This window comes from Cygnus atratus, chromosome 19 (genome assembly GCF_013377495.2).
Source record: "Cygnus atratus isolate AKBS03 ecotype Queensland, Australia chromosome 19, CAtr_DNAZoo_HiC_assembly, whole genome shotgun sequence".
NCBI classification, from domain to species: Eukaryota; Metazoa; Chordata; class Aves; order Anseriformes; family Anatidae; genus Cygnus; species Cygnus atratus.
In genome coordinates, this window is record NC_066380.1 from 2,487,454 (window position 1) to 2,512,123 (window position 24,670).

At 40.3% G+C, this 24,670-nt stretch overlaps 2 protein-coding genes across 4 annotated transcripts in view; one reads left to right on the forward strand and one right to left on the reverse strand.

Moving 5' to 3' along the window:
• Window positions 1-24,668, reverse strand: part of DAB2IP (DAB2 interacting protein) — a 238,113-nt gene extending 213,445 nt beyond the window's left edge. Inside the window, exons 1-4 of one of the 2 annotated variants that reach the window (XM_035555499.2) lie at window positions 23,905-24,668; window positions 14,477-14,596; window positions 11,649-11,739; window positions 10,303-10,400 (exon numbers count right to left, since the gene is read on the reverse strand). The gene's annotated coding sequence lies outside the window, so the exon portion shown is untranslated. Of the gene's footprint in view, window positions 1-10,302; window positions 10,401-10,908; window positions 11,019-11,648; window positions 11,740-14,476; window positions 14,597-23,904 lie in introns of those variants that run through there. The other variant, XM_050714561.1, reaches the window with a different exon arrangement.
• On the forward strand, window positions 11,034-23,722 carry STOM (stomatin). 2 transcript variants are annotated; one of them, XM_035555523.2, is made up of 7 exons: window positions 11,034-11,161; window positions 16,169-16,272; window positions 17,179-17,251; window positions 18,175-18,257; window positions 21,083-21,286; window positions 21,807-21,941; window positions 22,676-23,722. In XM_035555523.2, the coding sequence occupies exons 1-7, from the start codon at window positions 11,113-11,115 to the stop codon at window positions 22,868-22,870; spliced, it is 843 nt and encodes a 280-aa protein (XP_035411416.1). In that variant the 5' UTR covers window positions 11,034-11,112; the 3' UTR covers window positions 22,871-23,722. The 2 variants fall into 2 exon arrangements, with proteins under 2 accessions (XP_035411416.1, XP_050570521.1); XM_050714564.1 differs by lacking the exon at window positions 11,034-11,161 and adding an exon at window positions 13,736-13,769.
• Window positions 24,669-24,670: the final 2 nt, after the last annotated feature.

A 24,670-nucleotide genomic window follows, 5' to 3' on the forward strand; every position in this document is an offset into this window, starting at 1 on the left:
AAGACCTAAAGTCTTTTGCAAATTGGCTCCATGAACAAAAATAGTCATTTAGGAAATAGATTGCAGGCTTAGGAGGAAATAACAGCTTCAGCGGCTGTATAAGAAGAAACGTGCAAACCAATGTCCACTTCCTAGATACAAGGCATCAAAACAGAACAAAAGTATGTGGAATATCAGTAGGGTCCAAACAATTTGAAATTTAATGGACTTATTGTTAGCTCAGTTTCCAATCTCTATAGTTTCAGTAGCCTTTCCCACCCAGAATATGGGAAATGCTGTAAGCGAAATGCAAGGAAAGCGATCATACACAGAGAAACAGCCACTTTCCAGGAACATCTGCACTGCATATTATAGACAAAATAATTGCTCCCAATTCATCTAGCTCAACTCTAAGATAAAAACGAGATGCCAAAATAGCACTCAAGTCAGATCATTCCGGTTTATGTACACACCAAGCCTCTCTCACGCTGTAAATGCAAAGACCATCGTTTGTTACTGTAAGTGAAATAATTAACAGTAATAATCACACACACAAAAAAAGAAAAAAAAAAAAAAAAAAGCTGCCTCTAAATAAGTCTCAGAAAATGGCACAAATCAGGCCAGCAGGGAATCAGACAAAGCAATGTATCTTTAACAGAACTTCAAGACAAAATCTTACTAGCATATAGGTTCTTGGGGCCTCCTCACATTACTGTAGCTACAACTAGTAAGAACAAATGTAATCAATATTAAATTGTCCAGCTGAAGCAGTAGAAATAAGAGTAAAGTATTTATTTCACATAGCATCCTGGAAACTGTTCTATTATCAGATAATCAGCTGCCCAACAAACGCTGCATAGAGGCAAGCAATGAAAGTCATTGACTAAAGAGCCAACTTGACAGCTCCAAAGAAAGTTTGAGTTAGGGCTTCCAGAAGCAGTGCTTTATTGGTGAGATTTACTGTGTACATCATTTCCCTTAAAAAGTTCCTTTATCATCACATCTAGTAATTTAAACATAGTCATCACTTTTATCTAACCTTGTAGCCAACTAGATCTTGTCAACCAAGTCAGACAGAGGCCACAGCAGTTTAATCATTTCTATTTTCTTTCTAATAATGTTTTGCTGGCTCCATGGGATAAACATTCAGTTACAACTCTCCTGTTCTGCTATAAAACACTGTACGCAATATATTTGGAATTACTGTCACAACTTCAGCTCACTCAGGACTTGTAGTTAACCATCCTGATGGCGTAGACACCATTCCTACACCACGCTGAGGTAAGCACACAAGATTTAGCTGCTAAGGAACTGTACCCTGCATCAAAGGGCAAGGTCTGAGCTGCTAGGTGTAACGCATGGAGATTGCTAAAACTGGTGACCATATGCTTAATACAACCTTGCCAGTGATTTGTAGTAGGTGTCTGAAATCAACGTAAATTCCTTCTTTAACCCTTTCCCCCTTGCTTCCAGTCATTTAAATCTGACTTCCAGTAATCCTTTTTTTTTTTTTTTGTTAAAGCAATCTGGCACTGGTTCCTCTTTCACAGCAGAGCTAGAAAGCACACAGAAGTACAAGAAAGGAAAGCCTTTATTGCCTAATTCTAAAACTCTCCTTAAAAATTAAATCTGCTTCCTACAAATGTCAGGAATCCCGCTTCTCTTCCATCAAGGGATTTGCATCCTGCGACACAGGATGTATCCTCGTGCAGGTTTGTTTCCCTCTGCACAGCAATGAAATGTACCACACTATACCTCAGCTATCCATTTCACCCTTTGCTGCACCTTTACGTTTGCCTTCATGCTTCCTCCGGCGCCCGTGAAATAATTCATGACCTCCACTTCTGGTCTATTGAGTTTCTTAACAGATTTGGCAGAAGTAATTTAGCAAATTACTTTTGAAAAGCAACTGCCTCACTTGGTAGATTTCTTCCTCTGTCTTAACATGTCGAGATGCTAATTGCAGAGAAAGATTTAGCAGACAAACTCTGCACAGATTAATGTTTGGGAGCTTGCACATGCTTTCTACTCCGGCTCCTTGCTTTCTTCTTTCTCTAGAATTACTTGAGGCCCTTGGTACCTTCACAAACATATGGGATGTTTTACGGGTTAAACTCTCGGATCGGCAATCAGATTATAAATCAAGGAAGAAAAAAAAATCTCTTCCAATATATCATTCTGATAATTCATCATGTTCGAGGCCCCTGCCAGCAATTTAACTTTCTAGAATCCAGGACAGGTATCCTAAAGTCTGGGGAGAAGGCGTACAGAAGTGAACTGAGGGTGCAGTCATGAAAGCCAGGAATGCACAATGCTCGTGTGGGTTTGCTTCTTTCTTTTGAACTGTGGATCTGTCCCAGGGATAATTTCAGTCGGTTAGCTTAAGCGATCTCACAGAGCTAATGCAACATCCTTATTTTACAGACATTGTTTAACTGTTGGCACCAGCCTATTTCTGGCTGCTTTCATGCAATGGAAACAGTAAATTTTTCTCCTAATAAATCACTGTCGCGATCTTTAAAATTATCTGCAAATTAATTAATCCTTTTATATTGTTCTACAGCTCCAAATGCCTGGTGTATTGCACCCAATAAGTTTACAGTAGCAAGTCAGACTTGTCTAAGCATAAACATTTCGCTTCCAATATCAAGAAGTTGTGTCAGAATAAAAAATTCTGAACTTCGGGGTTGCCTGGCAGCTGCTGTAGGGAACAGTGCTCTCTGCATCATTTTCCACATATTTGTGAAAACAATATTGCATATATCACCCAAAGGAAAAGAACAGCAAACGTGAAATGCAGCTCAATAAAAGATGAAGAGCCAAAGCAAGAGGAAAGATAATGCAGGCACCTCCGAGTTTTGTGAGGAGGTGGGAAAAAAGAAGTCCTTATACTGAAAACCAATTCCTGTTGTTTTCTATATTACTCTTAGATTTAAGCATCAAGTCAGGGAAGAATCGATATTTATTGTAAAACTAAGGGCTAAGGTGAGTTCCTAATCAGGCTAACCTATTCCGGAACTGAAGTGTGAATACAACAGTGGCTTTAATTATCTCCCTAAAACCAACGACAAATCACAGACACAGAGGCTTTTAGAGTGCCTCCCTAACTATCCACATTGTTCTAGATTTGTAACAATGGTCTTCAAATCTCAAGAAGGGCTTTTCTAAAATTCAAGTATTCCATTTGCTTGTAGGAAAACCTTTTTTTTTTTTTTGGTATAATATTTCCCACTTTAATTTGAGACTGAAAAAAATGTAAGTTCATTTATGCTTTTTTAAAAAAAGTTTCCCTTACATTTTGGGTGAAGTTACTCAGTAATTTGCTCATGTTGATATGATATGGTAAAACAGGCTATTTTCTTCATACCTACACTGTATTCCAAACTTACTTATTCCACTAATATAACCTCTACAGACACCTTAGCTCTACTGAGACTACAATACATACAGAAGGAGCAACACACACAAAAGGTAAGAGTCGAGACTCAGGGCTTTTGTTCCAGCCATCTGTTGCCTTGTAAGAAACCCCCACCACGCAGAAGGGTACGATTCCTTCTGTGTTAGAGCAACAAGACCCTACAGATCAGTATTCAGATATCCTCAGTTCAGTATTTGTCTTCATGAGAATGAGAGCACAGATACGTGTTATTCCATTTGCTGTGGCAGTCGATATTAGAAGACTATCAAAGACGGAAACGTCTCAGCTTCAGCCAATTCTCCACGTGACCATATGCTATTTTCATAATGAAGCTATTTGTATGGCCTGCGGAGCTGTGAAGGAATTAATCACTGCTGGCATGAGGTGCCGCTGACTTTGGGTGAAAGCTTGATTAAGTGAGGATCAGTCTCTGTCGTGAATTACGAAAGCTCTGGCAGAAAGGGGGGATGAACAGATTGTACGTAATGAATTTGGTGGCTGTGAACTGATCTGTGCTGATTAAGAAAGTGAAATCAAAGTGCATACAAGAAGCATGGACGGAAATAGCACAACGCCTTGGTGAATCACAGCCCTCAGCTCCGACCAGCGTGTCTCACTGACGCCACGAGGAATACGAGGTGCCGCTCAGCCCAGCCACCGCCACAGAAGAGCCCGGGCCCAGGCCAGTCCCAACGCTGGAAAGCAGAAACGTGAGGAGCCAGCTCACATTCAGACCAAGTACAAATAATCAGATAATTCAACAACAACAGCAACTGAATGGAAACATGCACAAATATTTTGACTGCTAAGCTGCAGCTTCTCATCAGCAATCTGTCCCAAAAATCACGTAATTAATGGCAATGATTAAGACAGAAATGTCACCTTACATTTACACAGCGGTTCTCATCCTGATGCGCTTCGTTAGCTATCTTTCCAAAGACCACTTAGCGATTGATTTTGCTGTATTTATACTTTGTCTACCCAAATCAGAAGAGACAGATTGTTCTCTTCTTAGAATCTCATCAGATAAAAACCTTAAACTGTAGTTTCCATAGAAACGCATCATGGGTCTCACGGGTCTCTATCAAACCTGTTCATAAACTTTCAGCTTTACTTAATACTACATTTTCAAAAATATCAATTAGATCTTTTATATTTAATGCTCTTCCAGGCCTTTGTGCTTACTTTCAGTACAGAAGTACAGCTAGACACAGCTCAGCCACGGCTCGGTCACAGCGAGCACCTCACGTTCAACTTCAACTTCAACTTCAACTAGCATTACAGGGCACGTCTGAGGTGGAGAAGCAGTATGGAAAGGGAATAAGGGCGCTGACTTCACTCGCCCACACCTAGACTGAGACATCAGAATTTAAGTTCCCCGGAGCCTAAGGATAGTATCTGAACTATGTCATCGTTGTTCTGAGACGATAAGCTTCTATTTGTGGAAACCTGTATGACTATTTCTAATTGCAGTGTGAATCTGAGGCGTGGATCTGCCTCGCTAAATAAAAGACTTGTAAAGGAAAATTTAAAAAAAGCAAGAGAAAAACAGCTGCCAGGGACACGGGAGCAACCTAAAAAATAATATTTTTTGGTAATCTATGGAAATCCCTGAATGTCAGTCAAGTTCCATCTGACTTAAAATCTTGTCTCAAAGGTTGTTGTAGATGCTTGAGCTTCATATGAACCCTGACTATGGAAAAAATGATGCCATGCACATGATGAGTGCAGGTCTGGGACATTTTATGAACATTCTGACACGAGCTTATTTTGTATTAAAACATATTTTTATATATATTAAAAAAAATTGCTCTGCTTGTGTTAAAAAAAAAAGATGTAAAACTGACTACCTAAGTTTTCCAAAAACTCCATATTGCATGCTGTTGTCCCACGTTTCCTTCTACAAAAGAACACAAGTATTATGGAATCCTTCTTTTGGCTCATGGTATTTCTCCCATTTTGTATACCCATGGATATTTGGATGATCCCTTCACAATTTACAGTCATTTCCCAGACCACCTTCCTACAGGCCACAGGTTTACAAACTGTGTCTTTGATGAGGTTACACGTCCTCTACAGTTGACCTGACGTTCCGCTTTTGTATAGTGGTGAGGCTTGCATGTGTGAAATAACTACGGCCACCTGCACCGACGTGCAGTCTGTCAGCCTGGCTAATACCACTCACCAAATCCTACTGCCACTGACCCTCTGCTCAGAGTCGCTTTCTGTGAGAACACCGAGTGAAGTAATGCAAACGTTTAGCTCTGCTTCCTTAAAGTTTCTGTCAGTTCATTTACGAATCCAATACAGTTGAATCACTGCTGTCAGAAACGCATTTGCAACACAAGTCCTTGGAGGCTTTGCTGCTTTTGTCAGCAGATTAAGATTTGTCCTGAAATCTTTTCAGTATCTTACACAATAATTCTATTTTAAAATACAGAACTATTAAATATATATAAATATATGTTAAATAGACTGAAACGTGCAACACTAATATCCTTTTGTCAGCAACACCATCTTCTCTTATTCTGCAAGTAACTCTTTCAGGCATGCCAGTGGCTCGGAAATGCAGCTCTGCTCCTAAATTCTAGTGATGCAGTAGCTACAAGTGCCAAAACCTCCAGGCCATCCGACTGCGAGACAAACTTGTAATTTCAGTGACATACTACAGGAGGATTCCTTCTGAGGCTGGGTTTCTTGAAGACTAAAGTAACATTCCATTGCTGCTTTAAGGGCACCTTGATGACTTCAACTTGTTCTAGTGGTCTTTTTTTTTTTTTTTTCCTATTACCTACGGCTTTTTCTGTTTTGTTAAACACACATTTTCTTTTGCCAAACCTACAAAAGCAAAGAAATCATTATACTGAAAATTCAAAAAGAGCACTGCCTCACAAGCTGAATTCTGGGTAAGACCAGAAATGACAAGTAAAACCTTTTGCACACACGACTAGCACATGAAATGGCAGAGGGAATAGGAAAAAGGTTTCACAAGAAACTTATCTGAGAGCACTGGGAAATTTCAGTGTCTCTTCCTTCCTTTAAAATATATTCATTCAGTACATTAAGAAAATGTGGAGCTGGATTTTTTAAAAATGTTAAAACCCACTGTTACATCACTTTTTCTTTTTTCCTGCTGATGGTTCCTTCTGAAAGGAAAGTTCAACACACCAACAAAGCTGGCTCCTACACCCCTCTGCGCACAGCATCCAGACAAAGGACGAGAGAAGAGAGGTGTGAGGAGCAACAGCCTGCTCTAACCTGGCTCCAGGGCCACAACACAAGATCTGAAACTGCCAGCAACTTGCAAAAACTTAGGCTTCAATCTCTCTGAACCATAAGAAATACTCCAGAAAATCAAAAAATCCAATATATTCTCTCAGTGCAAATATCATCAAAGACAATTTGACTTTTTTTGATTTATATTTGTGGATCCAAATATCCCTTAATGGGATGTATATGAGCATGTAAAGGGAGTACTTTTGTAGGATTTGCTAGAATTCTGAAATATTTATAATGCTTGTAGATAGTTTGGCAGTTAAATAATTTGCTGATCAGATTTTCTTTATATTTTAATAATGAAAGCACACTACCTCAGAAAAAATACTATGCATACTGTCTTATATATTATTTTGATTCAAAGCTCGATGTTGCCAGCAGCAGCAAAACAAGTGCAGAGAGCCTGCTGCAGCCCGCTCCTCTTCCTGTTACAATACATTTACACCAACACCAAGCCTCATCTTTCCTGTATATGTTGTGAGTTTGGCCACAACAACCCCATGCAGCACTACAGGCTGGGGCAGAGTGGCTGGAAAGCTGTGCAGAGGAAAAGGATCTGGCGGTGTTGGTCAATGCTCGCCTGAACACGAGCCAGCAGTGTGGCCAGGTGGCCAGGAAGGCCAATGGCATCCTGGTTTGTGTCAGGAATAATGCGGCCAGTAGGACAGGGAGGTGATCGTCCCCCTGTGCTCTGCTCTGGCGAGGCTGCACCTCAAGTGCTGGGTTCAGTTTTGGGCCCCTCACTACAAGAAGGACATCGAGGCCCTGGAGTGTGGCCAGAGAAGGGCTACGAAGCTGGTGAAGGGCCTGGGACACAACTCCTGTGAGGAGCGGCTGAGGTAACTGGGGGTGTTTGGTCTGGAGAAGAGGAGGCTCAGGGCAGACCTCATTGCTCTCTGCAACTGCCTGAGGGGAAGGTGTGGGGAGCTGGGGGTCGGCCTCTTCTCGCAGATAACTAGTGATAGGACTGGAGGGAATGGCCTCAAGTTGTGCCAGAGGAGGTTCAGGTTGGAAATGAGGAGACATTTCTTCTCTGAAAGAGCAGTCAGGCGTTGGGACGGGTTGTCCAGGGAGGTGGTGGAGTCACCGTCCCTGGGGGTGTTCAAGGAAAGGCTGAACGTGGTGCTTGGGGACAGGGTTTAGTGGGTGACATTAGTGGGAGGGGGACGGTTGGACCAGATAATCTTGGAGGCCTTTTCCAACCTTAATGATTCTGCGATTCCCTCAGGACAAGTTTTGCTCTGAGTGGTCTTTTATATATATTCTGTAAGTGTAAACAACATAATGATAATTAACCTCCCAGACTCGAGGATATTTTAAACAATGTGTTGTTTAACGTGGGAAAAAATATTCTGTTTAAACAAATCTGATTTTAACACATTCCTATTTTGGGATTATTGATTCCAGCATATAAACGTTCTGTTTCCACGGAAAACAAATAATCCCATGATATAAGAATAGGCAACTAAATGAAACACAGACTTCTACAACGTGGGAAATGTTGGCTGAATTAGTATTGTGGTTTTGCTTAGTTTTAGATGTTTTAGGAGAAATTGATTCAAACTAATGTTCTTCAGAATAAAACTAAAGCATATGTAGACAGACCTACTGCAAATGCATTACATGAAGTAAAATAGAAGTGCTCCAGACACCTAGCTCCAGTTCAAAATTCAGCAAAGTATTTAAACGCATATATAACTAAGTATATAGTCAATGTCCTAACATACGTAACATTAAGTTCACTCCTAAAAACTCTGAATGGTAAACAGCAATGGAAAACAACACCTGTGAGTGTCCCTAAAAATGTATTGCAAACTGGGAAAAAACACAGTAAAAAAGCACAATAACACACCTCATTACCAAATTGTTATGTGTGATCCCTGTGGGAAGCTGACAACACAACACTTCATGAGCTTAGAAGAGCGCACATTTAACTAAATTTTCCCATAAAATTCTGCAGAGTATGAGCAGCTCCAAATGGGGTTTGTAAACTAAACATTCCACATCCAGCACCTCTTTAAGGTAAGAGCCGATGACACTTAAGGGAAAAGCCTCTGATATTATTTCATAATAATTATGGACTAATGCCTTTCTACAAGAAAGTTTCTTTTTAAAAAAAAAAAAAAAAGCCTGGGATGACAAAAATCAATACACTTAATACATGCTTCATAAAGACTACCATTGGCAGTAGCTGTGGTTAGTATCTTGCTGACATCTACAGGTCGCTTTGTATACCATTCTCAGTTTTTTCAACATAAGAAAGCAAAAATCATATTTACAAACAACGCAGTCTACAATCAGTATGTCTATGTACCATATTTCCCTTTTGAAGGATAATAGAAAGCTGCAGCTATTGCCCACACAAGATAAAGAACTGGAGTTTCCAAGGCTGACACACCTCACACAAATGCTCTAATTAACCATCTACAGACACCTTAGAATTCAAGCAAATGTTATGTAAATGAACAGAATGATACTGAGGAATTATTGTTGACTGGAACTTCTGTGTTTGAAATCAAAATTACTCATAGAAATGATAAAGGCAAAATCCAATGAAGTTTTTCTCTTCATAAAGCCTAAAGATTAATAAATCAATTTTCAACTCCACTGTTGGCTTCTAGCCAAACAAAAATCAAATCCTCTAATTCCTTTATTTATTCAAACAAAAATTACAAGGAGGATAGAAGACATTCAAATACTATTATTCAGTAAAGGTTGCATTTTTTCATATTTTTATTCTCAGGCTTTGTCTGGTAGTATTTCACATGCCTTCATTGCCTGCAGAATGCATCTAATTTAACACTGATTCCCAGACTCATCTCACTGTTGCGTGCACTTCTGAGTTACTACCTACCTGTCAGTAATCCTGTACGCTTCTCTTCACTTCAGTATTTACAGAAAGACTGATTAAATTGCATTAAATACTTGTGTGAAGCACACAGCAGAAAACAGTAGATGGCAGTAACAAACCACAGAACAATATCACAGCCCACCACCACCCTGTGTTTTTTCCAAGTTTCTTGGCAAACGTCTTAAGACAGCAAAAGAAATGGAATGAGAGCCTATTTAAAATTAGACAGAAGGTTTTCTCTTTTTTGAGCAAAATGCCAACATAAATTTTTACATAAGTACACAACATGTTGCTGAGATATTAGAGCTTTAAATGAAGTAAGGTTACCAGCTTCATGTAGGATAAAAGGCCTTTTATTTGCAGACTTTTGAGTTTAACGATAGGGCAAATTAACAGATGCTTCCTTTTCTTTGCTGAAGTAAAGTAAATCAAGAAGGACGCATTTTCTAATGCTCAATCATATTAATTTTAAAAGCACTGATCTTATTGTTGGCACTAGCTTAGACTTTTCTAGTGCCAAATTTGGCAGTGGTGACAAGGGTTCACCAAAGCTCATCTTCTCTATGATTTCACAGAACTTGTTCCTCCCATTTCAAGAACATCCTTCCTTCTTTATCATTCTGAGGCATTCTAAGCAGTATTTGCCAGAAGACCCTAAGGTCAGCAAACTAGAGAGAGAAAAATGCTGACACTCTCATCTTCCTTACAATATTATGAACTTTCTTGGGACTGCTGGTATGCAAGATTGTTATGTGTAACAACATGTTTCTACACACACCTTGCTCCTGTGGGATGAGCCTTGCGGGAGAGCAGCAGGGATCACAGCTTTGGTGTCTTCAGAAAGGGGACTCAAGCTGCAAACTCTCCACCAGCATCCTGCAATAGGTCAGGAAACTGTCAGTGTCCTGACACAGGTCAGAACTGCAGTAATACCTGAAACTTGAGGTGTGTTTCTCAGAAACGGTTATTTTCTTTAGGGCAGTTTTAATTCCCGCCTCATTTTCGACACCCACTTTAGCAGGGCCTCAGAAAGACACACACAATGCACCAGCATATAACTCCTTAAACGGAGCGGTTAAAAGCAAAAACCCATGAATTTGCACACTACTCCCAACTCTTCCTCTCACGCGAGACCCACCTTTACCTGCTAAGAACCAAGGGGCTCCCATTCCCACCTCAACCTGAATGCGAGGCCAGGCTCAAACCTTCCTCCCCCCGCAACGACCGCCCCTCAGGGCACCCCCTTTCCTCACGGCTCCCCCTGCCCTCAGCCCCCTGCCCTGGCCCCCTTCCCTCACACCCCGCCTCCCGGGGCCGTTCATCTCCCTGCCTCACACCTCAATTCCCCCGCTCCCTGCCTCTAAGGGACGGCCGGGCGGGATACCAGGGCTCGGGGGCTGGGGTCGGTGCCACCCGGCTCCTCACAGCACCGGAGAACGGCGCTGAGGCGGCAGTGCACGGCCCAACGGCAGCCATCGCACGCGGCGCGGCCCCACCCAGGTGGCGGCCACCCCCGGGACAGGGCGGGACGGGGCGGGACGGGACCGGGGTTGCCCGGGCCGGCGGCTGAGGGGAGGCGGCAGCGGCCATGGCGGACTGCGAGATGGGGTCGGTGCCCAAGGCGCCACGGGATCGAGGTAACTGCGGGGCGGCGGCGGTAGGGGAGCACGGCCCCCTTTCGGTTTTCTGCTTCGATTTTTTTATTCTGATTTTACTTTTTTTTCCCCGTTTGTCGTTGAGCGAAGTTCGCAGACCGAAGTTAGCGGCTCAAACGAGCCTCGCCGCCCTGGGGCAGCCCCCGCTCCCCTCAGCCCGGGCGGCCCCGCGCCCTCCCGCAGCCCCCTCCCGGCTCCCCTCAGCGGGGCTCGGGTCGCTGAGGAACGAAGCGGAGCGGGCACGCGGGAGCGGAGCCGGCAGCCGCGGTCCCCGAGGAGCCCCAGAGGGCCGGGGGACGGCTTGTTTACACCGTCAGTAAACCCTCTGCACTGTACTGAACTTGCGCTTCAGGGAAGCAAAAAACCCCCAAACCGTAGCGTTTTTATGGCACGGTCAGGTGTCGGTGTGCTAAAACATGTTGTCTCGCGGGTGATGCACTCAAAGTATGCAACCAGTGGTTTCTCTCACCAAAAGCTGGAGCGTTTTCCTGTTATTTTCGTGGTGTTCACGAGCAGACTGCTGAAGAGCGGTGAATTAATTTAACTTTTGTCAGCTGCAACTGGAGAAGGAAGCACATGTGTGAGATTCCCCTACGTACAAAGGCTTTGGCTAGGCAGTCCGCGTTGTTGTATAAATAACTGTAGATCTATGTGGGCCTGGTGCCTAATGGCACACGCTTCGTTCTCGTATCCGTGCAGAGGACTTGCATTTCATTCCGTAGGTATGTTGGTTATTAATACCAAATAGCGGTTGCTCTGCCCCTAGCCTCATCTGGGCTCTGCCACCCCTTCCTTGCCTTGGTGCCGGTGTTTCTTCTGTGGCTCTGTGGTGTGCTGTGTTGTTCTGGAGGCTAAGGCTGGCCAGCAATTATTTTTGTCATGATAAAGTATCTACAGAGCAAGTAGGCAATAGACGTAATTTCAGTTAATGAGACATAATGATTTTGGCTGTTTTCCTTGTGAAAAGCTTTGAAATGCTCTGAAAAAAACTGATTAGTTCTCATTGAAAGTAGCAGTCATTGTTTGCTAATTAGCAAACCTTGGAATAACTGTCACGTAATAACAGTACTGAGTCATTCTCATACTGCCCTGGATTTCAGAGTAGCAGCGTGAAAGTGGAAGTGCCCATCTGGTGGCATGTTTGCATGTCTGTGGAGGAAGGTCCTTTCCCACCACAGTATCTGGGAGTCGTACAATCATTAAGGTTGGAAAAGACCTCAGGTCCAACCGTCCCCTACCCTGCTATCACCCACTAAACGATGTCCCTAAGCAACAGGTCCAACCTTCCCTTGAACACCCCGGGGACGGTGACTCCACCACCTCCCTGGACAACCCAGTCGTACACATTCTTGTGATTGGACAGGGATGCCTTTGTTCAGTTTCTGCAGAAGAGAATAGATCTCCAGTGAAGGGCATGCCACACCTAAAGCAGTAATAGGAGAACTTCGCCCTTTCATCTCAGTTCCTGGGACTAATTGTTTGTTATAAATTGCTAATACTGTTTGATGAGCCAAGTGATGATTCCTGGTTACAGCAGCAGTAGCTGTTCCGGTCAGCCTTAAAGGGGCCCAAGGCTAATTCAATTAAATTTTTTTTTCCTTGTGGTTTATTTCTTAAAGATATACATAATTTATTGCAGACTGTCCACAAATAAGATTCTTCAATTAAATTCAGGTCTGAGTTTTGAGTATCTTGATAGCAAAAGAGCAAGACTATTGTTAGAGTCTGGAAAAAGCGGATAACGTTTGAACTGAAGCTGTGGGGCATATGATAGTGCTCAGCACTTGGGAGAATCAAGCAGGAAAGAAGGGAAGTTGAGAAGCTAGAGTCACTGGAAGTTTAAAAAAAAAAAAGGACTTTGTGATGTTGAATAATGTGTTTTTTTCTTTTTTAATTTTTTTTTTCCCCTTGGAAGGAGTAAATTTCATCTCCCCTTTGTGAGTTTAATCATATAACAGTATCAGAAATCTCACATGGGGAGTCTGTCAAGAAGCAGAACCCAGTTTTCTAGCGTTCCCAAGCAGAACTCTCACTACAAAACCAATTTTCCTTGTTTCTCATTCTGGCTCTCTTTAGCTGATCTTGAATTCTACAGATGCAGCTAAGAAATTAGACAGGCCTTTTTATTGTTGCTTTGCCTCGGGATCACAAAATACACTGCGAGTCTGTCTTCAGTAGTTCTGTAGTTGTTTTACAGGCGTTTTATGAAAAGAGCATCTCCCCGAGCTGTTCCTTGTCACTGCCTGCCAAAACAAAGACACATTGTATCTCCACTGAAGGGTGCCCGTATGGAATGGGTGAAAGCAAAAAGCGAAGGAGGGCTGGGAGGAATTCTGCTGTAAGCCAGCACTTTGCGTTGTGCAAAATCTTTTTTTTTTCAGCAGGTTGGGTGATCAGGGATATGCATCATGTGCAAGAGATGCAGCTGAGGCTGTGCGTTCCACCTGCACCATCCGTCAGTCTCATTTCAGTGCTGTTGAACTTGCTGCTATGTAGAGTGCTGTGTCGATGGGCCTGACTGAGAGTGTCTGACAAGTGGCCAGTTGCTGAAGTTATCCAAATCCCTTGCTGATGTTCAAAAATGGCAATAGTAAGCTCATTGCATAGATTCCAAACATGCTTCCTGTATTTCATGCAATTTTTCATGAGACAGCATTTCATGTGTTGTGAAATATACCGGCTGATTGGACAATTATTTTTGCTCAATAAAATGTGCTTACTTGAGATCTTGAAATTGTACATTATTTGCATTGTAACTTCCACCTTTGGGTTCATCAGGGAAGCAAATGTACAAATACTTTTTTTAACAGTGTGGTTCAAGTTAGAGCAGATAATTGGTGTGGTGAAGCTTTGACGTTAAGCTGTAGAGTAGAACTGAAGCAGGATCCTCAGCTCCTTTAGGTTTATACAAGTTAGTAAATGAAAGAGAGAGGGAAACTTTTCTTCCTTAATCAATGTGGACTTTTTTATGGTTTTAGGTTAGCTAATACCCTGTTGCAAAGTTAGAGGTAATTTTCCCTTCAGTAGTGAGTTTTCAGATGTTGCTTAATGCTGACAGCTACCTATACAATACGTATCGGGGTGAAGTAACCCAGGTAATGCATTGCTGTGGCTTTCTCAGAAGACCTGGAAATGACTCCTTTAATCTGGCATTTCCATTACGTAACAGGAAATTGCAGGGCACTATCTTTAGGTAACTTTTCACAGGGGAACTTTAAAGTGACACACAATATGACATGCCTCCTTGAGGGTTATTACACTGACATGTGAAAGGGATACGAATTAGAGATAAGATACCTGTGGCCTTCAGGTCTGAGTAATTTCGTCGAGTTGAAGATACCACAAGACAAAAGTTACTCTCCACCACTTCCATATTCTGTCTTACTTGAAAGGCTCGATGGCAGAAGGGCTCACAATCTGGGGAAAAGAGGAATGGAAACTTTGATATCGGTTCCCAGTTATTTTGATGACTTCTGTGACTTCAGTCAAATGTTGTGGATCTGAATTTGCAAAGCATAAGCTATTCTTTGCTTTCAGGGTTATCTAACAACTCATCTGTCTCACTTCCCTCTTTATCCAAGGCTGAATTCAATTGTGGGCACCACAAAGTGCTTATGCCTGTAACTGGAATTGTTAGAATTTTTCAAAGTCAAGGTTTTGCTTTATAACAAAATGGGTTCTGCCCAGAATAACTGTTAGGGTAGAGACTTGGAGACTGACTTATTTCTTACTGTTGGCAAGTTTTGTTGTAAAAATTGAATTTTAATTGTTTCTGGTGAGTACAGGGCAGAATTTATTGTATAATTCCAGGTAGAACTAAACAGAAACTTGCAGATTCTTTAATGCAATTTTTGTGCTAAGCAAGCTGCTGAATGCAGTGCAGTAGATAACGACTCCACACCTTTTGAGGTGTTGATCAAGTTAGGATAATGATCACGTAACTGCAGCACTGTAAAGGTGTATTTACAGTTCAGCAAAATTGGGAAGAGTGACCCCAAAGCAACTTTCTTTCGTCTAAATGTGAACTGTGTGTTTCTGAGCTTTGCAGGTATTTCTTGGCAGTGTACCTTTGGCTTTTTAGCAGCTAGGGTGAGAACGATGGATGTCAGTATCTCCGTAGCAGGAATGTGAGCATTGCGTGTTTCACCCTGGGATGTCCCTGCTTGGCAGTGGGCTCCTGGCAGCCTGTTAGGAGTCTTAACTAGCAGGAAGGGAAACTTCCTATAGCTTCATGAATGCTTGACAACAAGTCATGGCACGTTGCTTTTTTTAGCTGTGTAGTATTTGATACCACTAGCTCTTGTTCTTTGGTGCTTCTAGAAATACCTTCAGTTGGTGTCATTCGTGACAGAGCACTAGCATGTCTATTTTCTAAGCAATAGGAGTCTTTGGACAAGAAATGTTTTACAGAGACCTTATTTCACGTTCAGGTAGTCTTTCACTACCTCTTATCCTACTTCCTAGATCAAGCAATGCTAAGAATGCAGGTTTTCTCAGATCTGCATCTATGGCAATTGGAATATAAACCAAATTTTAAATGTCCTATTGGGCCACAGGGTATTTCAAGCTCACTTATTATGATGCAAGTGTTGCTCTGACTTCTTTAGCTGCTAAAGGAACAGGAGTTCTACTGCTGCCTGTATGTCATTCTGCTAGAGAATGCTGAGGAAGAAGGAAGCATTTGAGAGCCTGTATTGATGTCTGTTAGCTCCAGGTGTGGGTGTGAAAGTGCATACTTAATTCTGCATAAATGTGACTTGAACCACATCCTGCCCTCTGCTACCTTGCACAACTTGAGAGCAATGCAAATGAAAGCAGAATTTGGCTTTTAATTTGGCTTGATCTAAAACTAATGAGTTTGGCCATAGGAGTAGTGTTAGCAGTGACTTATTTCAAGGACTGTTCAAAGTAAATATCCCAGTGTAGGTGCTCTCCTTAACAAGCACTCTTTGTTTTAAAACTCTGAAAATTTCTGCTCTTTTCTTCCAGATGACTCCAATGCTGGCCTTGGTGTGTGTGGATGGATTCTGGTGATAATTTCTTATATTTTCACTCTTGTTACGTTTCCCATATCGATCTGGATGTGCATCAAGGTAAAATTTTTCACTGCTAAGTTGGATTAAAACTTTAAGCAATACAGTTGCTTCCCAGTGGTTATTATTGTTCACTATTATATTTATTTATTTTAAAAATAAATGAATCTATTCTCTCTTGGACTATAGCAGAAACATTTCTGTTTGTTAATCTTCAAATCAAAGAGAAAAGTGCCATTACAGCGTTTAGTCAAAATGATTTTTACATGGGCATCTTTACTATGTCTACCCAGTTGTCATTTGTATATAAGCTAGTTGGGATATCAGAATAATTTGTAAGAACTCATAATTACTCTTGGAGGGTTGTTTTTTTTGTTTGTTTGTTGTTTTCTTGTGTTTTTTTGTTTTGTTTTTTTAGTTTTAAGATGTCTATATATGTGTGTGTGTACATATGAAGTATATAAATATGTGCATATATATGCATGTGTGTACGTGACAGATTCTTAGAGAATGTGTCATTGTGATCACCTCGAGCTTGATGTTTCCAGACCTGAGGGAATAACTCCTGCTTTGTTTTTCCCAATATACCCCATCAGAATTAGAATTGGACAATCTCTGCTGGGTCACATCTACTGTGCTTTGTTTTCTTGTTGCCAGGATATTCCTGATGGCGGCTTTCAGTGCTTGGTCTTGCCCAGATGAAGTGTTGTTGCTTCTGCTATTGACAGGTGGTGCTATAGTCTGAAGAATATTTCTTCTGGAACATTTTTCTTATTGTTCCTTTTTCTGTTTGCTTTTTGAAAGTAAGGGTTAGGCTGAAACTCTCAAAAGCAGCCAGTATAGAAATGAAATGTGATGCATATTAGATAAGAGACTTAAGACTGTCTTAGGCTGGTGTATATTTGGTTTGTAATCCATGAAACGGCTTCTGGAAACTCTTGCATGACATCCAACTATTTACTACAGGTTGTAAAGGAATATGAGCGAGCCATCATCTTCAGACTTGGACGCATCTTAAGAGGTGGAGCAAAGGGACCGGGTATGTCCTGGAGAGCATTCTTAATATTTGTTCTAATTGAGTCATTGGCAAAATAATAGCTGTCTGGAGACATGGAGTTAGACTGGTGAATGGGTTTCTCAAGTATTTTGTAACTTCAGTGACAAGATCTGATATTTATATAGGGAAGGTGGTTAATTAATTATCTGTGAGCCTTACCCAGATCTCCTTAGTTAATGCATGGCCTTCAAGTAGAATTAAAACCACAGAATATCAAGTGAGGAATAATGGCATCAAGTGTGCCGTCTTAAAAACAAAAGTTTTGCATTTCAGTTAAAGCCCAAATGGTTTGAAAGCCATAGCATTCTTCAAAAGAAATAGAAGCAATTAAACTATATGTTAATTTTGAAAAGTTTTTTGTGCATATTAGAAATTCTCATGAGAAAGAATTTGTTTTTCAGCTATTGCTCCTGATGCTCAAAGTGATTGACGGGCAATAACGTCTTCCTTCATTTTAATCTAGATTTTGGGATATTTTCATAGTGCTGTAATGTTGAAGAAATAGTGATCCACCAGAACAAAAGGAGGTTGATAGTTTCTGCCTGCCAGAATTAGGCCCCACAAGTAACTATGTGGGACAAGGTTTGAAAAGTAGCTCTTAACAGGTCTGTTGTTTTTTGTTTAGCTTTTGGGTTGGGTTGGTTTTTGGGGGTTTTGTTGTTGCTTTTCTTTTTCAAAATGTTAAAGCTCTTTAAATAAGTTAGAGCTGAATAAATTAAAGCTTCTCAGCATATTTTTCTTAAAATCTTATCCTGGTATGAAAGCCACTAGTGAACATGCTGCTGAGCTCGTTATGAAGAGGGCTATACAGCTACAGTGGCTGGACTGAAGCTTATTTCTGTAGCTAGTGCCATCTATTTTAATGACCCATTTTTGCATCCTGTCCGATGGATCTTTTTGTACAGGTTTGTTTTTTGTCCTGCCCTGCACAGACAGCTTCATCAAAGTTGATATGAGGACCGTCTCTTTTGATATTCCACCCCAAGAGGTATGTTTGCAATTGCCTTTGTATCTGCTAAAATGTTTTTCCTTTGTTTTTCCTTTCCCCCTCTCAGCATTGGGTAGCATGTAGTTTTCATGTAGATTTCTTGCTTCTGTTTGTACAAGGAAAATGTATTGTGAAGAATACATGTTAAGTGGTATTACTAAAGGCCACGAGAGAAGATCCCTGAAAGAAAACAAATTATGCTGTCCTCTAAGGAGCAAATAAGATAACTTAATACTGCCTAAGAGCTAGAATGGGAGAGGTTTAGAATCAGGACTAACAGACTTCACGCAGCATTCTCTAGTCATTTCTGCGCAATCTGAATGACTTCCAAAAGAAGCAGTGATCTTTTCTTTGCCAATTAATCTAGTTGTATGAAGTAGCTAAAATAATGGCATGAAATTATTGCCAAAAGCTAATAATAGAAACTTAAGGTGATGGTCCACTCTCTTACATGGGTTTTGTGTATGCGCTGCTTCTGTGTCCTGCTACATACAGGAACATACGAAGGTGTAATACACCTAATGTCATCTGGTATCTTCCAGTTTGGAGGCTACAAAAAGTTTCTCGTAATTTCTTGTCTGTTGTTACCTGGACATCTTAATCTCATAGCAGAATCTCTCAACAGTAGCGAGCTAGCTGAACTAAGTGATGCCAACAGATAGCAAAAGAACAAAAAACTAGCCTTCTAAAAATGTCATTGAACAATTGTATGTTTCTGTTATAACTGTATCCTCTATGTATCTGGTATGTTTTGCAAGACAAAGATACTTGACGCAACCTGTCTGGTGCATCTGTTTCCTGTCGTGTTTGCCAGCCAGTTTATTTCTCATCATTAGTTGTAGATTTAGACAGATGGCAGCTGTCATAGCATACTCGAAAGGGTAATTGGTAGAAACCTAATCAATGGCAGGCATAATGTGCTTGCAGCTGCAGATGCACCATTAGTGAAGTACTACGTTTTTTCTTTTGACTTGATTAAATTATGCTTGGGGTTCAGGTTTGCTTGTTTTCAGTAGGTGAAAGCAAAAATATATTTTTATTTGTACATGATTTCTGTCCACACTACTCAGTCTTTGTTTTCACATGCTATTATGAAAAGCCTGCTAACATAGATTGTGGAAGCACAAAACTGGTAACTCTTGAAGGTTAAGTATCGCACTCCCCCCTCTCTTGTCAAATAACAAGATCCTAATCTTCTAACATGGAATTAGAACACTTCTTCTCATGGTCATGTGCATTATTTCAGTATCTTTCTAACTAAACTCTAAAATATAATTAATATTAACGATAGCTTCTTTATCACGTACCCTCTTTTAAACTGTCAGTAATATCTGTCTTTGTCTGTGCATGTACATCTTTTGTTTAACATACAGGTGCTAAATTCAGTAAATCACTTGAATCTAGCTCTGAGAATATTCACAAGTTTGATTTTTCTCTACAACTTGTCTAAAAATCACCACATATCACCACTTATCATTTAGTAATATAAGGTGGCATTTCAATCAGAAGCACCTCCAAGAAGGAAAATGAACTGCTAGATAAAAACATTTCTAATGAAATACAGAACTAAGGCTGACAGCTATGCAGCTGAAATGTATTGCTTCTGGGCAGGCAAAAACAACTTTGTAAGTAGCTAGACATAATTCAGTCAAACCTTACAGTGTTTCCTAAAATATCTCATGGGTGTGGCCCTTTGTTTCTCTGGGCTTCATGATACACTGACATCTTTCATTTACAAAGCTTTTTCAATTCAATAAACTAACTTACAAGGTCACTGCAGTGTTAGAGTCTCTGTCATTGGCTGTCCCTATGGAATAATCACTGAATTGCCTTCAGCTGCGGTCACACCTGTAGAATGGGAAACTCTCATTTGTGCTCTTCCTTCAGAAGTGCAGCTGAAATACACTTCCTCCTCCCTCACCTGCTTTTTAAACAGGTTGCCTGTTTTGCCCTTGTTTTATAAGCTGACACACCTGCACAAATGTGCCTGCTAAATCTTCAGTCTTGTGACTGAAGTTAAATACAAGTAAAAATCTCATATATCCTATATTTGCAATGATACTTACTGGCCTATTGTTCCCTGTACGGAAACATAAAATGAGCCCCTCTCAAAAATGTTTCTAGGGTGTGGTCTTAACTAGAGTGCTTGAACACTTTTTGAATGAAATGGTCCAATATTTCTATCTCTGCATTTAAACAAAATAACTTTTGGATTGCTAATGTTCTTGGAGCCTGTTAGCTTGGTCCTACATTATGCATACCTCTTGTGTTCCTCTACAATCTGCCACTTTTATACACTTGATATTATAAGCCTCACTGAAATGGGGTGGTTTTTGGTTGTGGTTTTTGTTTACTTTTATATATATATATATATATTTTTTTTTTTTTATTTTATTTTTTTTTTGCTACCTAGATATGATACATTGTTAGTTTCAGCGTAACAGGTTAAAATTGCCCAGGTAAAAGCACGTGTGTTTATTCCTGGATTTTTTTGTTTGTTTGTTTCTTATGAGTTGCAAATCCCTCTGAGTTTGAAGAATTGAGTTTGAAAAAACATAAGGGCAAAATTAATGGATTCATTTTTCAGTGAGGAGTGTTCCATTACCATATTTAGTCTTAGCTTGACAGAGCTATGCGGGAAGGTTTGTGCTTCAGTATGTAGACGCGTTTATATGTACCATACATGTATAAGACCTATGGTTTTTATGATAATTGCTTTACCCTGGAAAAAAGTAGGCATTTACCCAGTAAAACAAATCTGTAATTATCATTATGTTCAATAAGTATATGCTTAATTATTATATGCTTCTCCCATTGCTTTTTAGATCTTGACCAAGGACTCTGTGACAGTTAATGTAGATGGAGTGGTTTATTACAGAGTTCAGAATGCTACCCTTGCTGTAGCAAATGTCACAAATGCTGGCTCAGCCACGCGTCTTTTAGCACAGACTACCTTGAGGAACGTTCTGGGGACCAAAAACCTCTCTCAGATTCTCTCTGATCGTGAAGAAATTGCACACAGCATGCAGGTATGAGCAACTTTATCTAAGCAATCCATTACACAATCAGTTATGCAGTAATCCCATGGATAACTTACATGTTGGGATTTTTTTTTACCTTGTAAGTGATAAGCCAAGTTTTGATTTGGAGCTTTAGGCAAAACCCTATCAACAACTATTGGGATGGCATTCAGTCTAATAGAAATGAGTGAGTACAAGAATAATGGACCAGTGGGGCTAATAAATGGGAATGAGGAATTCATGAGAGGAAGCATTTTCTGGATTGTTATACTCTGCTGTTGAAGGAAATTACACCACAGACTTCCTTTCATAAAGCTTTTCAATTCCTTTCATAAAGCTCTGCTTTAAGTAGTTGTTTAGAACAGTTATGCTTTTACAGTTATCAAAGCATACCATAAATACTAAAATCATTAAATAGACAGTCCAGGAATTCTCATACAGTTCATGTGGCTTGATAGTCTTTCTTCAAATGTGGACATTTGTTTGCAGCCAGGTAGATGGCTTAAGTTAATTGTCATACTTTAAATAGGTTACGCTTGATGACGCAACAAATGATTGGGGCATTAAGGTGGAACGTGTGGAGATCAAGGATGTGAAATTACCTGTACAGCTGCAGAGAGCAATGGCTGCAGAAGCAGAAGCTGCCCGGGAGGCAAGAGCTAAGGTAATAACATCAATATGCGGGCTTGGATTTATTTTATATATATATATATATATATATGTATCTTTTTCCTTCATAAATAACTTAATGTTATTCCAATTCTTTACTACACTCTGAGACCACATCTTAAACAGAACAACTTTGAGCACTGACATGCACCACTAACTTCAGTAACTTACCTGTTAAAAGTGCTATTCACCTATCTAGCTGTCCTTTACAAATACTCAGACTATATTGTCCCAATGCAGAAGAGCCTTGCTTGTAAAGAAATGCACGACCACATATCTGTTCCTAATGAGCACATATTTAAAAAATAATGAGGGAATAAAAAGGTATTTCCCCAGTAAAGAACCACGCCATTCATCTGTCAAGCCCTTTTCAGAGAGATGTATGAGGAGTACATTCTGTTTTTAGGAGGCAGTGCTGAAAGAAGCACAAAAGCAGGGATTTTCTGAAAATACAACAAATTCAACATGTTGCATTTTCAGGACTTAACACTGCGAATTTTTGTAAACGGAATGGAAAAGAGGCATACAAGGCCTTGAAGGCAAACAGAAGTAGCTTATATCTAAGGGAGAGAAAAGGCAGAACCAGTTAAAGAAGACAGTAAGGGCAGGTCACTTGATCAAAGTGATACGTGATATCTTTCATTTATGACTTAAGGCTGAAGTCATCTGACGAACTTATAGTTTATCATTCTGTCAGAATTAATTCCATGTAATTAATTCCATTTCCAGGTAATTGCAGCTGAGGGTGAAATGAATGCTTCCAGGGCCCTGAAAGAGGCATCCATGGTTATCACAGAGTCACCCGCTGCCCTTCAGCTGCGCTACTTGCAGACTTTGACCACCATTGCTGCAGAAAAGAACTCCACCATCATCTTTCCATTGCCCATAGACATGCTGAAGGGCATCATAAGCGCAAAAGGCTAGAGAGATACAGTGAGAAGAAGGAATTCTTTTTCTTTTGCTACAGCGAATGTTTGCAGCACTGAATTGTCTGTGTGTTACAGCTTAAGGCAATGTTAGCCCAGGGGATTTGTTGAGGAACCCTTTTGTTGTTGTTATACTGTGTGATAAAATGCATATGCAATGTTTGTGAATATGGACAATCAAAATACTTGAAACTGAAAATCTCTCCAAGTTAGTAAAAGCAGGTTGTGATCTTAAGTAAACATGTATCCATACTATACCAGATGAGAAAACTATATCCTATAATCTGTTATAGGATAGTATGCTACAATCTATTCTATAATCCTATTTTCAACAAGCATATAAAACCATTTGTGGTGAAGATGGGGAGATGATCCAACATTTGGAAAGAGAAGTATTCCTTTTAATAATAGGGTCTGTAGTCCTGTAAAGGAAGTGAAACAGCTTTAACTGCACTCTCTTAGAGTGTAGCTATATGTGATGAAGTCATCTTGATTGTTGTCATATGGATTTGTTCTCTAGCTTACACTAGGAAAAAGAAGAGAATTTGACATAGGATTGAGAATACTGGGTACTTCTAAAAATCAGGCTCATGCTCCCTAAGATAGTCCCCTGTTTGTGAGAAACTGTTATTAGCCAATGTTACTGAAATGGAACTTTCCATCTCTGTTCTGCCACACGGGAAGGCGTAGACATGCTGTAGTTAAGGCTACAGTATGCTTGCAGTTACTGATGGGCCGTTCAGTTGTTACGGTGCTGCACCCGTATAGATTTTTAACTCTTAGAAAAGTCACTGTGTCTGCCTTTATCTGTACATCTTCTCAAAAAATGATTAAAAGAAAAATAACCAAAGTCCTGACTCCTGTTGTAAATAGACTTCCTTTTTTGACCTAACTTTAAACATACTTGAAACACTGCATTTTATTCAAGTCTAAAACCTGCTTCCCTAGCAAATACAGTATCTTAATTGGGGGGGTGGGGTGTTTAACAGAAGATTCTGTACTGCTTATATATTTAGCAAACGAGTGATTTACCTGTTGAGGCTGATCTGAGCAGACTTGTGCTATTAGCTGTGATGCAAAGGCTTATACTTCATACCAGAAGCATAATCTTCAGTTCATGTAGTCTTGAGCTACAAGTCTGTTAAACTTTATTCATACTTTGCACCTGTGCAGTAAATGTAATTAAAGATTAAAATGAGGTAAGAATTAGTCTGCATGGCAGGGAGGTTCTTTAGGCTACCACTATCACCCAAGTTTGTCATCTGATCCTTAATTATTGGGAGATAAGAATGAAAACAAAAAGCTGAGATCAATTATTTAAATGCCCTTGTTCTCACACTGGCCAGCACAAAGTTTGTAACATTTTTTTTTTTGACATCTGGGGTAATTTTGTCTCATTTAGCATGTTTAAGATAGCAAGCACTTACAAGGGCTTAAGCTAATTAGCACTGTTTCTTTTCTGCCTGTTTGCTGTGAACTTTTCTTTCCTCCTCTGTATTGAAAATCAATATACCCACTTGCAGGTGTTGGTCAGTATTTCAGTTAATATAAGCTTGACTTTTGGCAGGGGAGTAAATACAGTTAACAAAGATGTGATAATTAGCATCACTGTTCTCACACACTTGCAGTTAGGAACAAAACTACTGCACAGCTTGACATTAATCCTTGGGGAGGATGAGTGAATCTCCTCACTGCTACTGGCCACCCCTGTGAATTCTTGTTGATGAGAGGGACATGCTTTTTCCTTTCATCCTGAGTTAAACAAAATGCTATTTACTATTGGGTGACTTTCTAAAAG

What these genes read in the sequence shown, in the direction of transcription:
- STOM (XM_035555523.2), top strand. Translation starts at nt 11,113, where the DNA reads ATGGCGGACTGCGAGATGGGGTCGGTGCCCAAGGCGCCACGGGATCGA. An exon ending in CGATCTGGATGTGCATCAAG is followed by an intron (nt 16,273 to 17,178) that starts GTAAAATTTTTC and finishes TATTTACTACAG; the next exon opens with GTTGTAAAGGAATATGAGCG. An exon ending in AAATTGCACACAGCATGCAG is followed by an intron (nt 21,287 to 21,806) that starts GTATGAGCAACT and finishes TACTTTAAATAG; the next exon opens with GTTACGCTTGATGACGCAAC.